Raw genomic sequence first — 17,171 nt, 5'->3', positions numbered from 1 at the left:
TCGCGTTTCCCGAGGGTTTGCAGCTCCCCGATCTGGCTCAGCTTTTCTTCCCATAGTTTCTTTGCAGCTAGCAGCTCCTCATTTCTCTTTTCGTCAATTTTCTTCATATTATTTTTAAGTATGGTGTGGCGGATCTTTTTGCAAAACGGTGGGCATGTGTACGTGTGGAGTTTGGTACATGATGCATAAAGTGCGTTTGTAGCCCGAGCTGCTTTTTTTTTCTCTTCAAAAGTAAATTTAAGAAGAAAATTAAGAGACTCAATTTGACTTTGATTTTGAACCACAGGACTCACGGCTCAGTGCTCTTAAAAATAGTAAAAGCGCAGGTCCTAAGCAGAGCCAGGACTCATGCAGGAGGGAAAGCAGGCCTATTAAGGCCTGAGGCTAGGGCATCGTGAGGAAGATCCCGGATCCCGGCCTTGCGGCCCCTGCGAGCTGCTGCTGGTGGGTACCAGCGTTCGTTGTTAGGCCCAAGCCTGGCCGGGGCCCTCGGGGAGTGCCACCTGTGTTTTCTGTTCTCTGTTACTTCCCACAAGAACCGAAATGCGCACCCGTATGCCCAAGTTGGACTTAAATCAGCTTTTTAAGGTTTCTCCTGGAGACCTTGAAATGCATGGACCCCGGGAACATCCCGGCCTGTTGCTTGTTTTAACTCCCCGAAACCCACCAAAAATCAAAGCGACATAGGAGACCTGAAGTGGGGGCGACTGTAGCTCCAAGAGCAGCCCTGTCACCGAACCCCTGGGTGGTTAGCAGTCTGAAGTTTCAGGTGCTGAGTTCACGGCTCAGGTGGCGTGCAGCAAGGGAGTACTCACCAGTAACCCCCCCTGGCCGCCAACGCCAGTCCCCAGAAGGACAGGCACCCCTTCGCGCCTCCTTTTTGACTCCCGATTTTGGCACAGAGTTTACCTCTCTTTCTTTCCCTGCCTTGGGAAAAACTGGGCGAGGGCCCGAGGCCACTGGGGTACCCTCACATCCATCCTCTGCCCTGGTAGGAGTCCAGCCCCAGGCGGAAGAGTTTTGCCCCAGGTTTCTGAGTGCGCCCTCAGCTAACCGGCTCCCGCGACCCTGGAAGCGGCACTTTGTTGCACTCGGCGCCCAGAGCAAGTTGAAATACGGTGCCAAACCCAGCCAACTAAAAACGCAGAATCCGCGAGCTCTTTACCTCTGTGCGCTCAGCGCTCACTAGTAGCTGTCCCCGGGCCATGGAGAGGGCTAAGCTGCCTCCTTGGGAGGTGGGAGAGACGTTTCTTTTCCTTCTGCAATCTCATCTTAGGGCCACCTCTCCCCAAGCCTAGCCTGCCGCTCGGGAACCCGCGATGCCCAGCCGGGGGACGACAGGGGGCGACAAACTGTAAGGTTTTCCCTATGCCCGATCGTGCAGAAGGCTGCAGCCAGGACTGTGTGGTCCCGATCGCGCACAGCTGGCTGCGGGAAAGGGGCTGGGATTGAGACGAGGGCCCGCGGACTCCGCTACCCCAGAGAACCACCCCCTCTCATCATGCGCAATCCCCAGACTCACTCCTCTACAGTCGCCCCCAGCCAAGGGCTGCCTTCACGGGGGCAGGGGCGGAGTTTTGTCCCGGACTGCGACTCCTCGCCAGTTTTCCAAGCTCGGCAGCAGAGGTGGGGTGGATGTTCCCCTGAAAGGGTAGTTGGGCTAACCAGCTCTCACGGTGTCACAACCGGCTTTATTTCCTCCTCTTTGAGTGTGCCTATTGCCTCCTCACCTACTGGAGGGAAGAAGCGGCTTTAGTTGCTTTTCCGGATCACGATTATGCAAGGGATTGAGGCAGGAATGTGGCGTTCCTTTATCTCAGAGACTCCAAAGTCTGGAAATCAACCTTTCTTGGTATTTCGCGCCCGACGAAGGTCTAGATCAGAGGCTAGCAGATTCCGCAATGGAGAGCACTGGGCAGGGTGCGTCCCCACTACCCGCACCCCCGGAGTCCTGGGCATACTGTGCAAGCTTAGTCCTTTCTTAGCTGCCTTCCCATAACTCCTGGCTTTGGCGTGCCCACTTTAATCCAAACCATTCCCTTTCCCCGTTCCTTACTCCAAACCTACGCTGTCATGGACAGGCCTGATCTTCTACATAGGTTCGTCTGCTCCCACTCTCGCATCCTCCTGCCAGTGCGCTGACCCTCAAACCTCCTCCAGGTCTCCAGGACTTCCCAGAGACAGAGACTGTACTGTGTTCATGCCGCTGGAGAGGAAGAGTTCACTTCTTTTAAACCTGATTTCTCTTTTTCCGGAGGTAATTCTTGCCTGTGGCCCCACCGCGTGCTCTCTCTAGAGAGCCTGAGTCAGTCTCTCTTAACAGATAGATTTAGACGGGTGGATTAGGAGCCAGGGATGCTCTCTGGCCCCGCAGTGGAGGGAAAGGGGTCGGGGCCTCCGCAGCCATGGCTCCCCAGGCTGGGCTGATAGGGTCCATGTGCTCCTCAGCCACTGTCACCGCGCTGGCGCCATATTCAACTCTGGGTGGCTAAGAAGAGCTAGACCCTTGGGGTGGGCGGGAGGGAGGGGAAGAGGGTTCTCCCCTCCAGGGGAGAGCTGGGAATCTCAGAAATCTCTGCTGTTCGTACTCTCTCCCCTATGCCCTCTTCCTGATCTAGTACATTCGGCCCAATGCCTTTGGTGCTTACTGGGCTCAACCTCAGAACTCTCAGGTCCTGACCCCCTCAAATCAGTTCAGGTTCAAAACCACGAGTTTTCTCCTCCTGGGCCTCACCGCATGGCTACCGGACACGGTTAGCTGCGCAGGTTGGGGAGTTCAGAACTGCTCTGGTGAAGGGTAGAAACAGAGAAATTGTTGATACTCAATTTCAGGGGCAAATAATTCAGGACTGCGCAAAACCTCATTTAAATGAAGGGGAAATGACCATTTTGTGGTTTAACCGAGACTTCCTGAAGCTGCAGGTGCTGGGAGAAAGACGAGACCAGGCCACCCGGGATAGAGTGGTGCTGGATTCCACCGCCAAGGAGAAAGGAACTTGTCCTTCAGGCCTAGAGCTGGAGCTATGCATTTGGCCTCCCCCTGGTCGCGCTTGGGGACCGGAGGGCGCCGGATATATGCGCCTAGTAGCAGCAGGCCGGAATCCTTTTGCCTCCTGCCCCTTCTGTCGCCTCTTGGAGAGGAATGAGTTCTGGTGGCTGGGCCTGGCTGTAGGAGACAGGATTTGGACCGTGCCCCTCTCGCATCACCGAAATCACCCCCACTATTCCGAGAGTGGTCGGCTATTAAACGTTGTGAGGATTTCCTGAGAGAAGGATTGAGGACCTGGCCAAGAACAGGACACGCAGGAATCAGTTCCGCCTTGTGTCTTCCTGCCCGGCGCCCTGCACCGCGCTGGACGCTCACCTTGACACTCCCAGCCAGCTGGGGTATTGATCCCACTCTTCCCCGGCCGCTGCCCAGGGAGTGGGGAGGTAGAGACAGCCACACCCTAAACACCTTGCCACGATAAACTTTTATTCTCTATCTTATTATTAATGGTGGCGGAAATAAAAATAAAACCAAAACGAAAACGAGTACTAGTACTAGCACAATAATCAATTTGAGATGACTTCCCCATCATTCCCAAAGCCAGAGGAGGGAGGGGGCTGCAAGGGGCTCAGAGTAGTGCAAGGTCCCAGGCCCAAATGGGGTGTGTGTGTGTGTGTGTGTGTGTGTGTGTGTGTGTAAGAGGGGTGGGTTGGAGGGGGTGGAGGAGGGCCGAGGCGGGAGGATAGAAGGAGGGGGTAGAGTTTCAGGGCTGGGAGGGGGACGCTGGGGAGCAGTGACGGGAACCAATGAGCTGCCAACTCGCGCGTCTTCTGCGTGACTGCCGAGATTGACGTGGAGGACACGTCAAATTGATTCCCGCACGCTGCAGCCTCCCGGTCAGACGAATTTCTCCCAATCGGATGAAGTTCACCCTGGGCCTGGGGTCGCGGGCGTGGAGAGTGTCCTGGGAGGGGGCAGCCGCGGCGGCGGCAGGCCCTGGAGCGGGCAGCAGAGCGCTCGACTGCCGCTCACAGCGCGTCTCCAGCCCGCGGCTGGGCCGCCGCGGCTCTCGGCTCTCGCGCGCCCTCCCTCTATGCCTCTCCCGCGGCGGCGGCGGCGCCCAAGCTCTCCCGGACTGCGCCGGGCCCAGCCCCGGCCACCCCGGCCACCCCGGCGCCAGGCAGCTGACCGGCCCGCGCGCTATGGGTAAGGGGCGGGCGACAGGCAAGGCGCGGGCGGGCTGATGAGGTGGGTCGGGTCCGTGTGCCTCCGTTCTCTCTAGTCCGCTTTCCCTGGGCGACCCAGTCCTGGGTCCTGGAGGAGCTACATTCTCCTCTGGTCCCCAGGAGGGGACAGTTCAGCAAGTCTGGGAAGGGCGTGTTCCAAGTAGACGCGCTAAAAATCGCGAAAGGGCACGGAGGACTACAATGCGCGGCGCTCCACTCCGCGGCTCCTCTGTGCCCTTGCCCACTCCGAGCCGGACCCAGGCGGTTTGGCCTTGGACTCCGAGCTGTCTGGGGACCCACAGGTCACCCTTTGGAAGTGCGCCTGGGTGCAGTCCCTCGCTCCGCGTGGGGACCCTGGGCTAACCCGCCCGGTGTTTTCTTCCCTGCCTGCTCACTGTTGTCTGGCGCATCCGCAGAGCAGACGTATGGCGAGGTGAACCAGCTGGGCGGTGTGTTCGTCAACGGCCGCCCCCTGCCCAACGCCATCCGCTTGCGCATTGTGGAGCTGGCGCAGCTGGGCATCAGACCCTGTGACATCAGTAGGCAGCTCCGCGTATCCCACGGCTGCGTGAGCAAGATCCTGGCGCGCTACAACGAGACCGGCTCCATTCTGCCCGGGGCCATCGGGGGCAGCAAGCCCCGCGTCACCACTCCCAACGTGGTCAAGCACATCCGGGACTACAAGCAGGGAGACCCTGGCATCTTTGCCTGGGAGATCCGCGACCGGCTGCTGGCCGACGGCGTCTGTGACAAGTACAATGTGCCCTCGGTGAGCTCCATCAGCCGCATTCTGCGCAACAAGATCGGCAGCCTGGCGCAGCCCGGACCGTACGAGGCAAGTAAGCAGCCGCCGTCGCAGCCTACGCTGCCCTACAACCACATCTACCAGTACCCCTACCCCAGTCCCGTGTCGCCCACCGGCGCCAAGATGGGCAGCCACCCCGGGGTCCCGGGCACGGCGGGCCACGTCAGCATCCCGCGCTCATGGCCCTCGGCACACTCGGTCAGCAACATCCTGGGCATCCGGACGTTTATGGAGCAAACAGGTCAGTCGTGGCGGCCTTCGTAGCCTTCTATTAAGGGGCAGAACCTGGGGCGGGCAGGCTTGCAGGAGAGGACTCACACTCGCTCTTCTCCCGGGACAGGTTCTGGCTCAGGGGAGAGCTCCACACTGGCCAGGGAGGCTGGGGGTCCTGGGCCTTTTGTCAGAGACCTCGGACATCTTGAACTTTTTATGACAAATATGGAAAATATTTCCCAAATGGAAGAGCAATCGCCAACCACAAATTTGGAGGCCTGAAATTGCACTTTTTCATTCTTGCAAAAAGTATGCAAACCCCTATTGCCAAATCTAAGGGGGGAAAAAAACGCTCAGGCAATTTTGAGACGCTTTCTTTAGCTCTCAGAATCCGTCACAATTTCCCAAGGGTTCTGGCCCCCCACTCCCAGGCCCAGTGGCTCTTCTGAGTTAAAGGAAAAGGGATCTTGTGGTCGGTTGAGTGGCCTAGGTCTCTAAGGCCTTGTGGCCTTGCAGGTCCTGGAATTTGGGGTGATGGCTGCTGGGGCTGCAGCCACCTTCACAAGGATTTGTCGTTTATCTGCAATTAAAGCTCAACAAACTGTTGGTCAAATGGGTGATGAGGAAGATGGGGAAGGCAGGGAAGTTTGGGGCAACTTTGATGCCTGAGGGGGAAAGAATCTGGCCAGAATCGGTCTGGATTTCTTTGCCCTGTCCCTGGCTGCCAGCAGCTGGCCAGGCGATGGCACACTCTTAGGAGAGCAGACTCAGGAGGAGGGTAAGAAGCAAAATTCAAGGTAGCCTAGGAGGAAAGAGTGGTGGCTGGAAAGAAACTGTGAGTGCTCAGCTCCAGCAGTAGCAGCGCCTCTGTGGCCCTGCGCTCCCTTTGTGTCTCCCCGTGGCTCTAACCCAGTCTGAGGCTAAAGCTTCCCATGGAATGTCAGTGGGCAGCTGGTCAGGAGGTGACTCCACCAAGCCTGCATGCAGATCTGGAGCTTTCCCTTGGTTCCTGGCACACACAAGGGCCCGGGGAGCAGCTGTCTGCTTCTATCTGACCCGCGGGGACCACAATGTTGATACTTCTTTTGGGAAACCCTGGGTGTTTCTGGAGGCAGTTCTGGTAGAATCATCTCCCTGCCCTTCAGATGCTTGTGCAGATGTTGAGAAATCAATACAATTTTCTTGAGGTTGCTGTAGATTTGAACTTGGAAGTTTCTGGGAGCTGTGTCTAGACAATGGAGCAGCCGCTTTGGCTGAGTCTGCCCAGGCTTTGACTCAGCAGCAGCCTGGCCTTCGTGGGAAGCGGGCTGAAGGCTAGGAGGACCGGTCAGCAGGCCTGGCTGCCTTTCCTCTGCCCCACCCGGAGTGGTGAACATCCCAGTCCCTGTCGCCCTCTGTCTACTGGTGGAGTGTCAGGCCACCTACAAATTTTGTGGGAACCCTGGCCCTGCCTTCAGATACAAGCTGGGTGGTTGGCCACACATGTGCCCAGGGCAGATTCAGAGGCACCTTCTAATCTGTCCTCTGTCCCCTGCAGGGGCCCTGGCTGGGAGCGAAGGCACCACTTACTCTCCCAAGATGGAAGACTGGGCCGGTGTGAACCGCACGGCCTTCCCCGCCACCCCCACAGTGAATGGGCTGGAGAAACCTGCCTTAGAGGCAGACATTAAATACACTCAGGTAACCAGGAGGCCCGTGCGGGAGGTGACCTTAAGTAGGGAAGCAGAAGGTTTGGGGAAGTGGGGAAAAAGAGAGAGAAAGAAAAGACAAAATTTCCAGGCAGAGAGATGGTTGTATCTGGAGGCCAGCCAGCAAGCATCCTTTTTGTCCTTTCCTCAAGCCTACTAGTTTGGGGGAGTCTGACTTTGGAGGGGTTGACTTGCCTTTGCCAAGATACCTTAGCTAAAAAAGCAGGAACTCCAGATCACAGGTCCACAGTCAAGGACCTTCTTTCTCTAAATCCCGATATGAACACCATAACCCCTTCAAATCATTATTTGTAACAGTTTGAGTGAATTCTTAGAAATCACTTTGCCAAGGAGTCCTTACTAGGAAATTTAGAGGCCAGGCCTCTCATGGGGCTGATGGATGGGGACAGGGCGTGGGGGAGGGATAATGGGTGAGAACCCCCGTCTCAGTGATGGCGTGGGCTAGAGAAGGCAGGATTTCCTGCTGCTGACGGTCCCCCTCTATCCCCACAGTCGGCCTCTACCCTCTCTGCCGTGGGCGGCTTCCTCCCCGCCTGCGCCTACCCGGCCTCCAACCAGCACGGGGTGTACAGCGCCCCGGGAGGCGGCTACCTCGCCCCGGGCCCGCCGTGGCCGCCGGCGCAAGGCCCTCCGCTGGCGCCCCCCGGGGCCGGCGTAGCTGTAGCTGTGCACGGCGGGGAACTCGCGGCAGCAATGACCTTCAAGCATCCCAACCGAGAAGGTGAGGAGCGCAGAGAGGGGGTCGGGTGGATACTGGAAGGGTTAGGAAAGGTACTGGGGAGGGGGTGTGAGCCTGGGAAAAGGGAGAGCGGGTGGGGAAGAGGTGGGTCCTGGGCATAAACCCTTCCTCTGGGTTAACCGTTATGCCTGTAGCTTCTTGGAGCAGATTCGTTCTGACAGGTGTCCCTATAGAGGTACTCGAGGTTGAGAGAGACTGGCCCCAAGACTGTCCCCTCCACTTATGAGGGGAGAGGAGAAAGGGGGTCCTTCTGGCACACAGGACACGTGGGTTTGGATCCGGTTCTGGCGCCTTCGACCAAATTCCTGCTTCTTTCTGGGTTTCTGTTTCTCCATCCAGGGACACGTCTAGCAGGCACCCTCCAGGCTCACCTTTCTGTAGACCTGTCCTAGCACCTGAGCCCTTTAGGTGGGGTTGGACTTGCTAGTGGCACCTGACCTCCATCCCAGGACCCTTCCCATCTCTGCCCCACTGCCCATCTGTTTTTCCCAGGTTCCTTAAAGAAAAAAAAAGAGCCTTTGGATTCTTTTTCTTAAATACACACTGTGGGAAAGTAGAGGCCATGTGAATCATTGTCCTTTACTCCAGGCTCAGGAGCTTCCTGTGGTGGTGGTTGTTGGTGGTGGTGGTGGGTGGCGGGGGAGGGGGGGGGTTTCTCTCTTTCTGTGGAAAATGTGCCTGGTAGTCTTGCCTCTTTTTCTGCTTCCTCCTCCTCTTCCTCTTCATTAAGTCCCCTTCCTGAAAAGTCAAGGAAGAGATTTTAGGTATTTCACTGACAGTCAGCAGTGTGAGGGGCATCTTCTCACACTGCCCGGAGGGGTCCAGTTTTTCCTTTCACTTGGGAAAAGCTCACCAGCCCTTGAGTCTCATGCTCTTTGTCGTTAAAAGGAATGGCTTGATTTGCTAATTTCGAACTTGCCAGTGCTTAGGTTCTGAGCACCAGAAATTTGCAACTTCAACCAACCTGGGAAAGGAAAGGGTCACCCCAGGGCCTCCCAGCCCCAGCAGAGAAAGGGACAAGGCACAAACCTGGGGGACAGTGTGGTGTTCTCAGATTATAAAAGGATTTTTACTAGCTGCTTTGCCTCCACCTGTCCAGGTCTGGAAGCCAGGTGGATGTAGTGGCAGGTGGCAGTGGGCAGGCAGGGGACAGGAGGGCCATCCTCCTTGGTGCTGCCCAGGCAAAAAGTGCTATTTCCAAGTAGTCTTGATAAGATAGGAGGGCATGCCCTGGGGAGCGGGGGTGGGGATGGGGGCAGGAAGAAAATAAAGATGCCATCCACAACAGTGAAACGAAGGGAGAAAAATACTTTTCTATTTCCACCTTTCCTAGAGCACAGACATCCTGGGATATTAGGATAATGTTCACTTGCTTAGTTACAGACAGATCCAAGTAAGGAAAATTTATAAAAATTGGGATTTAGAGCTCTTTTAAACTTTAGGTTTAATTTAAATGGAATACTATCACTTGCTCTTTTATACAAAAATCCAAGTGAAGGAAATGTTAAAAGTTGAGAGTGAGAACGCCTTTAAGCTTTACATTTAAAGATAGCTAAGGGGTCGCTGATGAGCACTTCACTCATCCTCAGCCTCCAATCAACCTGTTTTCTCAACAGCTGAAGTTATCTGCCGAACTCGAAATCAAAATGAAATGTACCACATTACACAAGTTGCTTAAATAAGCAGGTTCTTTTGAATTTAAAAAGTATAACCACAGATTTGAAATGTTTCCCTGGGTTCATCTTACGGAGAAGGAAGACTTAGAAAAAAGACCCACAGTCTTCAGAGGAATGCATTTGTTTTCCAATAGAGCCACTTTGCCCTGGAGGCATTTTAAGCTCCACATTAGACACAAATTATAAAGTGCAGATAATAACCCAAAGGTAGCACACACAGTTCCTAATTCTAAACTACTTCTCATTTAATTTGAGGTGGAAGTCGTGGGGAAGCTGATTTTAACATTTAGCCTCACTGGTGATTGATTTTCTTTAGAAGACACTTTCCTTTTCAGAAATACAGAGCCATTGAACGGTTCTGGCATTTAAGTCCCTTTTACCATTATATTGGCTTGCTATTATGTAATATCCTACCTGTTTTCAAAAACTGCAGCAATAATTTGTTACTCTAGTTATTAAGTTAATTTAATTTTGTGGTCCTCCCAGTTCTTTAAAGGTTCTAATAAAAGATAATCAGATAACTCGGGGACACCATTAGTAATGATTTCTCAAGCTGGCATGCAATTGTTTGTGTTCGAACAGGAATGTAGAAATAATCATTCATTATCTATCTATATTCATAGCCTGAGAATTACATACATACTTGCGTTATGGACTTTTACTCCTTACTGGTAGAACAGCGGACTTCAAAGATCTATTTCCTCAACACAACTAGTCTTTGAAAAGACAGAAAAATAATAAAAATCACTACCTTTTATTTTCTGACCAGTTCTTAAGAAATTAATATTTTCAAAGAAACCTGTCCCACAGGACAATTTACTGTCACCAATTGTTCAATTCATAAGAATAGTGAGAATAGCATTTACTGAATTTCTTTTCAGTAAGATAAAATTCTTCTGTATAATGAAAAGCAATTTAATTTAATAAATGCTCAGTAAAAGCAAATACCTTTGATCACCTAACACATACACACAACACACACATACAGTGCAATATATATCAACATGTCCTCCAAATTAGTGCAAATGAACAGCTTAACAGTTACCCTAAGTGAAACTTAATCAAATGTCAAAATGAAAATTTGGCAATAAATTAGATATTAATTGATTAATTGTGTTATTTAATTAATACTATAATTAATTTTTTTCTTTTTTTTTAAAGGTAGTGAATCTGGGTTTCCTATTGTGTAGGCAAAAAGTATAATTTACATTCCCCATCCCCTGAAAGGAAACTTTAATGTTTGGGAATTGAGAAGAATAGGAAAAGTTTCGCTTAATCTTCACTTGGAGAGGCTGACATTCTAGGAATCTCCAACCACATCCAAATGCTTTTTCACAGCCAGAGGACGACCATCTCCCCTTCCCCACTCTTAAGTGGCAGACACCACCAGATGTTCCCTCAAGACAGCTGGTATTTACAGGGTGTATCCAGAGACCCTAGAAACCTCAGGGTTTTAAGTCCCTCCCTGTGGGGCTCTGGAATGACTCAAGATTTGGAAATCAAATCTATAAGATATTGCATACTCACAGAGAAAATGTATTGCTTATATTTGTTAAAGATAACTTGCAGCTTTGCTCTAGTTACCTCTGCCTGGGGATGGGTTCTTGGAGGATCCTAGCAGTAAACTTTGTCAGGGAGCACTAGGGCGCTGGCATTGTGGCAGGCACCCGGATGCTCCCAACCGCAGCCTCATTTGACCCAACCCCAGGGGTCCCTTCCCCTCAACGGTGGTCCCAGAGTGCCCTGCAATTGCAGTTGAATATTACAAAAATGCCTCTCCCCCTTCTTAGCCCCTGAATTAAATGAGCCTGACCCAGGCCCTGGCCTCCGAGGGCCCAGAAGTACCCACCCATTTGTCCTGTGGAGGGAATGGAGGGCAGGAGGGGCCCTATGAGGAAGGATGGTCTGGACTGGGCTAAAAACACAGCAGGATTCGCCCCTGTAGGGTGGGATGCAGTCGTCCTGGGTGTTTATTTTTCATGAGTTCAGTTTCTTGCTTGTCTCTAAGGTAACCGTCCCTTGGCTGAGAAACCTCCTCCTCCTCAGATGTTTTCTAAACAGGTCCTCACTTTGAAGTGTGTGTCCAGGGTAGAAAGAAAAGGTCTGAATACTTGGCTGGGCGGCCACAACCATGTTTAGAAAAAAGAGCTGAGAGCCAGGGAAAAGCAGAGGGGCCACTGTCCGGGGAAGGTCTTTAGACCTCTTTAAAATCTCAGCGAAACCGTGTGTTTGTGTGTGTTTGTGTGTGTTTGTGTGTGGGTGTGTGTGTCTTGCACAGAGGTGGTTGGCCCAGCTCTGCGCAGCCACAGCAAGTTGCGCCTGAGGCTGAGGCGAGGGAAGTTGCAGGAGAAAAAAAAATCCAGAGTTCCCCTCACGCAAATTGAAGCGCTCCAAGCTCCCCCTTTAAAGGAGGACTTGGGGAAAAAAGAAAATTGAAAATAGGCCCCTGTAGGTATAAACAAACTGTGGATCCTGGTTGTAGGAGAAGCAGAGTGGCCCAAGGGTGGGAAGGGAAAAACAGGCTTGCGCAATCGTGGCGTCACTTTCTGGCTTCCAGTAGCAAAACTTGGGCCCCTTCCCAAACCCCCAAATAATAGAGTAAAGCGCAGAATACCACCCGATCTGGCCATCCCACTGTCACTTAATCCGGAGGCCCACAGGTCCCAGGACGTGCTGTGCCCACAGTGGTGAGCGCATCTCGATCCCCGGACCTCGTGAGCACAACGAAGTCTGCCGCTCACTTAAAGCCCAACTGCCTCCTGTGTCGGAGGAATCCAGGCCGCTCCAGGGGAATCTCTGGTGGCTCATTTCCCGCACGATTTCCCCCTGCCCACAGCGAGTTCCGAGCCACGGGTGTCAGCTGACTCGACGCTTTGGCTGCCCTTCGCACTTGAGCGCGCGCCTGGGGTTTGGAAAGGGTGAGGGTCCGCGCAACGTTAGAGTCCCGCTCCCTTCTGCGGAAGTCTCCATCACACCTGAAACCCTCCCAGCCCTCTGCGCCCTTCACTTCCTTTACTAAGCAGGTGGTGAGGGGGTTGGAAGGCAACGGAAATTGCACCCCGCCAGCGGTCAGTGTTTGCAAATAGCCTTGCGAGGAGTCCCGCTTGCCAAGGCTGTCCTTGCAAGTGGCTCCCCTAGCGGGAGAGGGAGGGCTGGTCGCCCACGGAAGCTTGGGGTCCCTGGAGAGTGCGAGTCTCTGCTTCCCTCTTCCAGAGTCTTCAAGGGTTGAGCGCGCACGACTTCGCTCTGCCGGCGTCGAGTCCCAGTGCCGCTCGCCCTGCAGCGGCGTTAGGCAGTGATCCGACGCCCCTGTGCTTCCTCCCGCAGTGGCTGACAGGAAGCCTCCCAGCCCCGGCAGCAAGGCCCCGGACGCCCTCAGTAGCTTACACGGACTGCCCATCCCGGCCTCGACCTCCTAGGGGCAGCTCTCCCCGGACCCGAGCTTGGAGGGAACGGCAGGCGGACCCGGGCGCACAGGTCTGCGCAGCGGCCCCGGCAAGCTGCGCGGGCAGGACCGGAGGACACGCGGCGGAGGCGGAGGAAGCCAGCGCCGGCCCCCGGGGTGCACGCCCAGCCAGCCCCCAGGCCCAGCCCTGCCTCTGTCTGGACCCACCACACTTCCTTTATTGGCCTGGGTTTTTAGGCTTCTCTTAACTTTGGCTTTAGACTGTTGCACCCTCCTCACAATCCTTGCTCTGACGTGGCCTCCCTCGCTCTGCCAGCCTCAAATTTCTTTTTTGTCACTCTCTTGTCCGTCTCCGTCTCGCCTCTCTCCCTCTTTCCTTCCCTTCTCTTTCTTTCTCACTCTCCCTCCCTTCCCTTTCTCTTTTCTTTCCTCCCTCCCTTCCACCCCCGGCTTTCCCTGACCTTCCATGACTCCCTCTGCCCTTCCACTCTCTTCTCCTTGCTCCAACCTCTGCTCCAGTCCCGCTGCTTCCCCTTCTCCTCTATCTACTCCTCTATATGCTCTCAGCCCTTTTTCCTGGTCCATCCCCGTCTTTCCCTCTCTCTCTCTCTTACTCTACTGTCAAGGGCCCCAATTCCCTTTGTTTTACTGCTTCCCCAACCCTCCCTCAGTCCCTGAGAGCCCTAGAGCCATCTCGGTGACAGTCCCTTCTTTGGCACCTGGGACTTTGTAGCCTTCACTCCTCTGAGACCCCCCAGCCCTAATGGAGGGGAGCTCAAACCTAGGAAGTGGACAGAAAAGCCACAGCCTTTATTATATATATATTTTTTGTAATAACAAACCCTAAAAAATCCTCCATGAACTGTCCTCTGCCTTCGATCCCCGCAGTATATTGTCTGGAAATCTGTTTTCTCAGAGCCCAGTGGCCGCCGGGCTTCTCTTCCCTTCTGAGATGATGTCACCCCAAAGAAGACTGGGATAGGAGTAGGGAGCACAGGGGTTGTTGGCGTTTTCTGTGCTTAGAAAACTGGATGTCCTGCAGGTGTCTCCTCCCATCCCTCCACTCAAAACACTTGCCAGGGAATCAAACAAATGGTAAACACATCAGCACTTTTTGGTGTTCAGGGGTCAGCACATTTGTTAATTTAAACCACAAACGGCTTCCAGGTACAAAGGTTCATTTGGACTTCTGGTTTGGAAGGGATGAGGGTTAAAAACAAAACAAAACAACCCAGAAAGCGTCTTCTAGAGCCAGCTGCAAGAGCTGTGAACTGCTTCCAAGTTAGGTGAGCTGGTGGTGGGACCCTGGACATAATGCAATTCTGTAGTCACAGCAATATCCCTGGCGAGAGCCTGACATCGCCTGTTAAAGGTGGCTGCCTCTGAATAAAGGAAAGCGTCTGAAAGGTGTGTGGTGAGGTGAGCAAGTCTGTTTCTGAGTGCAGAGTGTTGAATTCTTACTCCGCAGCTACTCTCTCCCCTGAGTTTCCAGGATGAACACTATCAAGGGAAATTATTTTCTTGGTTTCCTCAGGAGCACCTGCATTCCAGGGTGGTCAAGAAGTGGAAGAGAAAGCGAAATGGAAATGGGGAAGGCATTTGCCAATGGGGTGGGGAGCCTCTTCTTCCCTCGCAAGGGATGGGCCCTGAGAAACTGAGCTAGAGAGGAAATATGCAGAAATCATCTTAAAATGCAGTTAATTCTGAAAAGAGTAAAATGGGCAAAAGGCAATAAGCCAGAATGGAGGATTTCTTCAGAACATTTCTAGTATTCTAAAAGCTAAAGAAGACAATCCCAGGCTACCAAGTAATCTAGGGGGTTTGCACTACAAAGGGGCTTCTGGCTAATTTTTTTTTCCCTCTCTCTGTTTGACTTTCTAAAACTGTTGGAAGAGATTTTTGAATTGAAGTTGCTGTTTGTGAGTGGAGCTGCCTGCTTGTTGTGTGCACTGGACCCACCTAGGGGACCAGTGATAAACTGTTTTTATTGCATCTCTTTGTGCTAGTACCTGTTGAAGGTATCAATTATAAAACAGTACTTACTTTTTTCCTAGAGAGACTCTTCTTCTCAGATTCAAAGTCTCTTGTCTTTTTTTTTTTTTAAAGTTTCATTTTGTAGACAGTGTTAGTGATGGCTAGAGATTTGATTTATTTTCTCTAGACCACATAGCAAGGTATGAATTAGTGGGCTTGTCCTTGGAAACTGGGTGACACTATCTCATCAGAGAGGCAGGATTGAGACTTGGACTTTGAGACTGAGGTCCTCAGCCTTCCATGGCAGCATATCCTCTAGAAGAGCTAGTCATAATGATAATAGGAAAAAAGTATGACAAAGAAGTATGTTCCCAAGTCCCCCATCCTCTCAGCGTGTCTCCTTGTGCTTATATGAGCATTGCATGCTCAGTTGTGACATCCTGGACAGAATTTTCATGCACCCATTTGTGATGCCTGGAGAAGGACTGGTTTTCTCAGGCCAGGAGGAAGACTTCACATCCTTTTCTGAAGGAATGAGAAGAATCTATATGACAACTTCTACCTTTGAGTTGTCACCATCCTCATTTCCCTGCTATGGCCCACTTCTGTGTTTGAGCTGATCAGGGTTCTGGGGGAGAAGAGCTGGGAAATGCGCCCCAGGATGGATGCAAAGCACCGGTGTTTTAAGTGCCACCTGCAAAGGAAGGCATTTTTCAAATCAGCCTCTTGTTCCCTGTATCCTGTGGCTGGAGGCGGGTCTTTGAGTTCCCTGGCTCTGGGGCGAGCATTCACAGAGGATAGGCAGCCTTCGTCTCAGAGCCAGCAGGCTCTGGCATTTCATGTGGGGTGTGGAGGGACATACCCCCTCTCTCGTGGCTGGGGGTCACAGAATGTCTCAGTGAACTTGGCTTAAATCTCTGCTCCACTGTATGTGTCAGGGGACTGGGACCTCTCTGAGCCTGTCTGTGAAATGTAGCCTTCAATGCAGTAATGCACACGGTGACCTGCCCTGTAGGAAGACTGGCACTGGTGTGGCTTCACCTCTTTGGAGACAATTTTGCTTATCTTTTAACAAAAGTTAGAGGAATCACTTGTAAGGTTGGTGGGAGACCCAGAATTTAAATATTTTCCAAAAGATCCCATTGGAATATTGCACTTTTGCTCTTTGTTCATATGGATCTGTGGAGGCATTGAGAGCTCATAATAAAATTATGCAGCACCACGTCAGGTAGAATAATTTGAGAAACAATCACTCCCTAAACACAGTTTGTCTTTGCCTTTTATTTTTTTAATTTGAGAATAAGGTTTTTTTTGAAGAAAAATATAGAGATGTAACCACCCAAAATAAAGACATAATCACTCAATAGCCCTCTGATTTTTTGAAAGAATAGAAATAATATATGTGTATCACTAAAAAACTCAAGCAGTACAGAAACATTAAAATGAAAAGTGGAAGTTCTTCCTACTCTTATCTTTGTTCTTAAAGGTGAATGCTGTTACAGTGTTTTGTGAATCTTTCCAGGAAAAACATGCATGCGGGAAAGTATCTGTTTCTGTCCATGTGTTATTTAAAGGCGCACCCTAATGAGTTGTGCTGTGCACACACACAGACATGAGCTGAAGATTTGCTCTGTGTACCACCAGCTTCAGCTCCAATGTATCCACTTTATTCTCGTAAATGGATGTCTATTACCAAGGATTTATTAAAAACAGGGTATTTGTAAAGAGGGCCAGCTTCGTGCTTTAAATGAATAAAGACAGGATTTTGTTGTGTTCATTATTGGAGGAAGTACTCGCAATGGATTGTAGTAACTTCCCTGCCAAAGGTAGCTGCTTTTTGGTAAGAAGTAAGGAAAACAAACCAAAGGAAAGGAGGATTGAGGAACAAGAGGCATGAAGTTTTGCCCTTCTTGAATATGCCCTGAGTTGTTCTACAGATCACTGAAAGGCGTTCGAAGATGTGAGGGGAAGGTTTCCTCTCCTTTGGAGGGAGTCAGTCTCTCTGGGCCAGGAAAGAGACATGGAGGCAGAGGGGTGCGGCAAAACCTTGTCTGAAGAAATACCGGCTACAAATAAAGTTTAGATTTTCAATACTGGCACAAGTATTTTTTTTTAACCTATCCCAAATTCAATTTACTAAAATCCATGTGGAATTAACCTCCTGACGAGTGAACCCCACTCACTGACAACTGTATTTCTGCCATTTGTGTGTTTCTTGACTCCTGGTAAGAAGGATGGAATTTATTTAATTGAACTGTGGTTTCGGTAAAGCACACTGTAGATTTCCTGGCATCAGCTTCCCTAGCTAGGATTACATTGGCCTGGGTTTCTTTTCAAAAGAAACTCTACCTGCCCCATGTAATGCTGGATGATATGAATTTAGAATCTTGCTAGAATGTGCCCGAGGAACTCAGTTGAAAGGATCGTGCATCCA

General features: G+C 51.7%; 1 protein-coding gene across 2 annotated transcripts; it reads left to right on the top strand.

Annotated features, from left to right (window-relative positions):
- The first annotated feature begins 3,836 nt into the window (after window positions 1–3,836).
- PAX1 (paired box 1) lies at window positions 3,837–16,828 on the top strand. 2 transcript variants are annotated; one of them, XM_003905139.5, is made up of 5 exons: window positions 3,837–4,195; window positions 4,632–5,261; window positions 6,771–6,913; window positions 7,435–7,663; window positions 12,685–16,828. In XM_003905139.5, exons 1-5 carry the CDS (start codon window positions 3,910–3,912, stop codon window positions 12,774–12,776), a joined length of 1,380 nt encoding a protein of 459 aa, XP_003905188.2. In that variant the 5' UTR covers window positions 3,837–3,909; the 3' UTR covers window positions 12,777–16,828. The 2 variants fall into 2 exon arrangements, with proteins under 2 accessions (XP_003905188.2, XP_009214906.2); XM_009216642.3 differs by having other exon boundaries at window positions 12,695–13,011.
- Window positions 16,829–17,171: the final 343 nt, after the last annotated feature.

Source organism: Papio anubis, chromosome 16, assembly GCF_008728515.1.
Source record: "Papio anubis isolate 15944 chromosome 16, Panubis1.0, whole genome shotgun sequence".
Classification (NCBI taxonomy): domain Eukaryota; kingdom Metazoa; phylum Chordata; class Mammalia; order Primates; family Cercopithecidae; genus Papio; species Papio anubis.
This window is presented reverse-complemented; position numbering and strand designations above follow the sequence as displayed.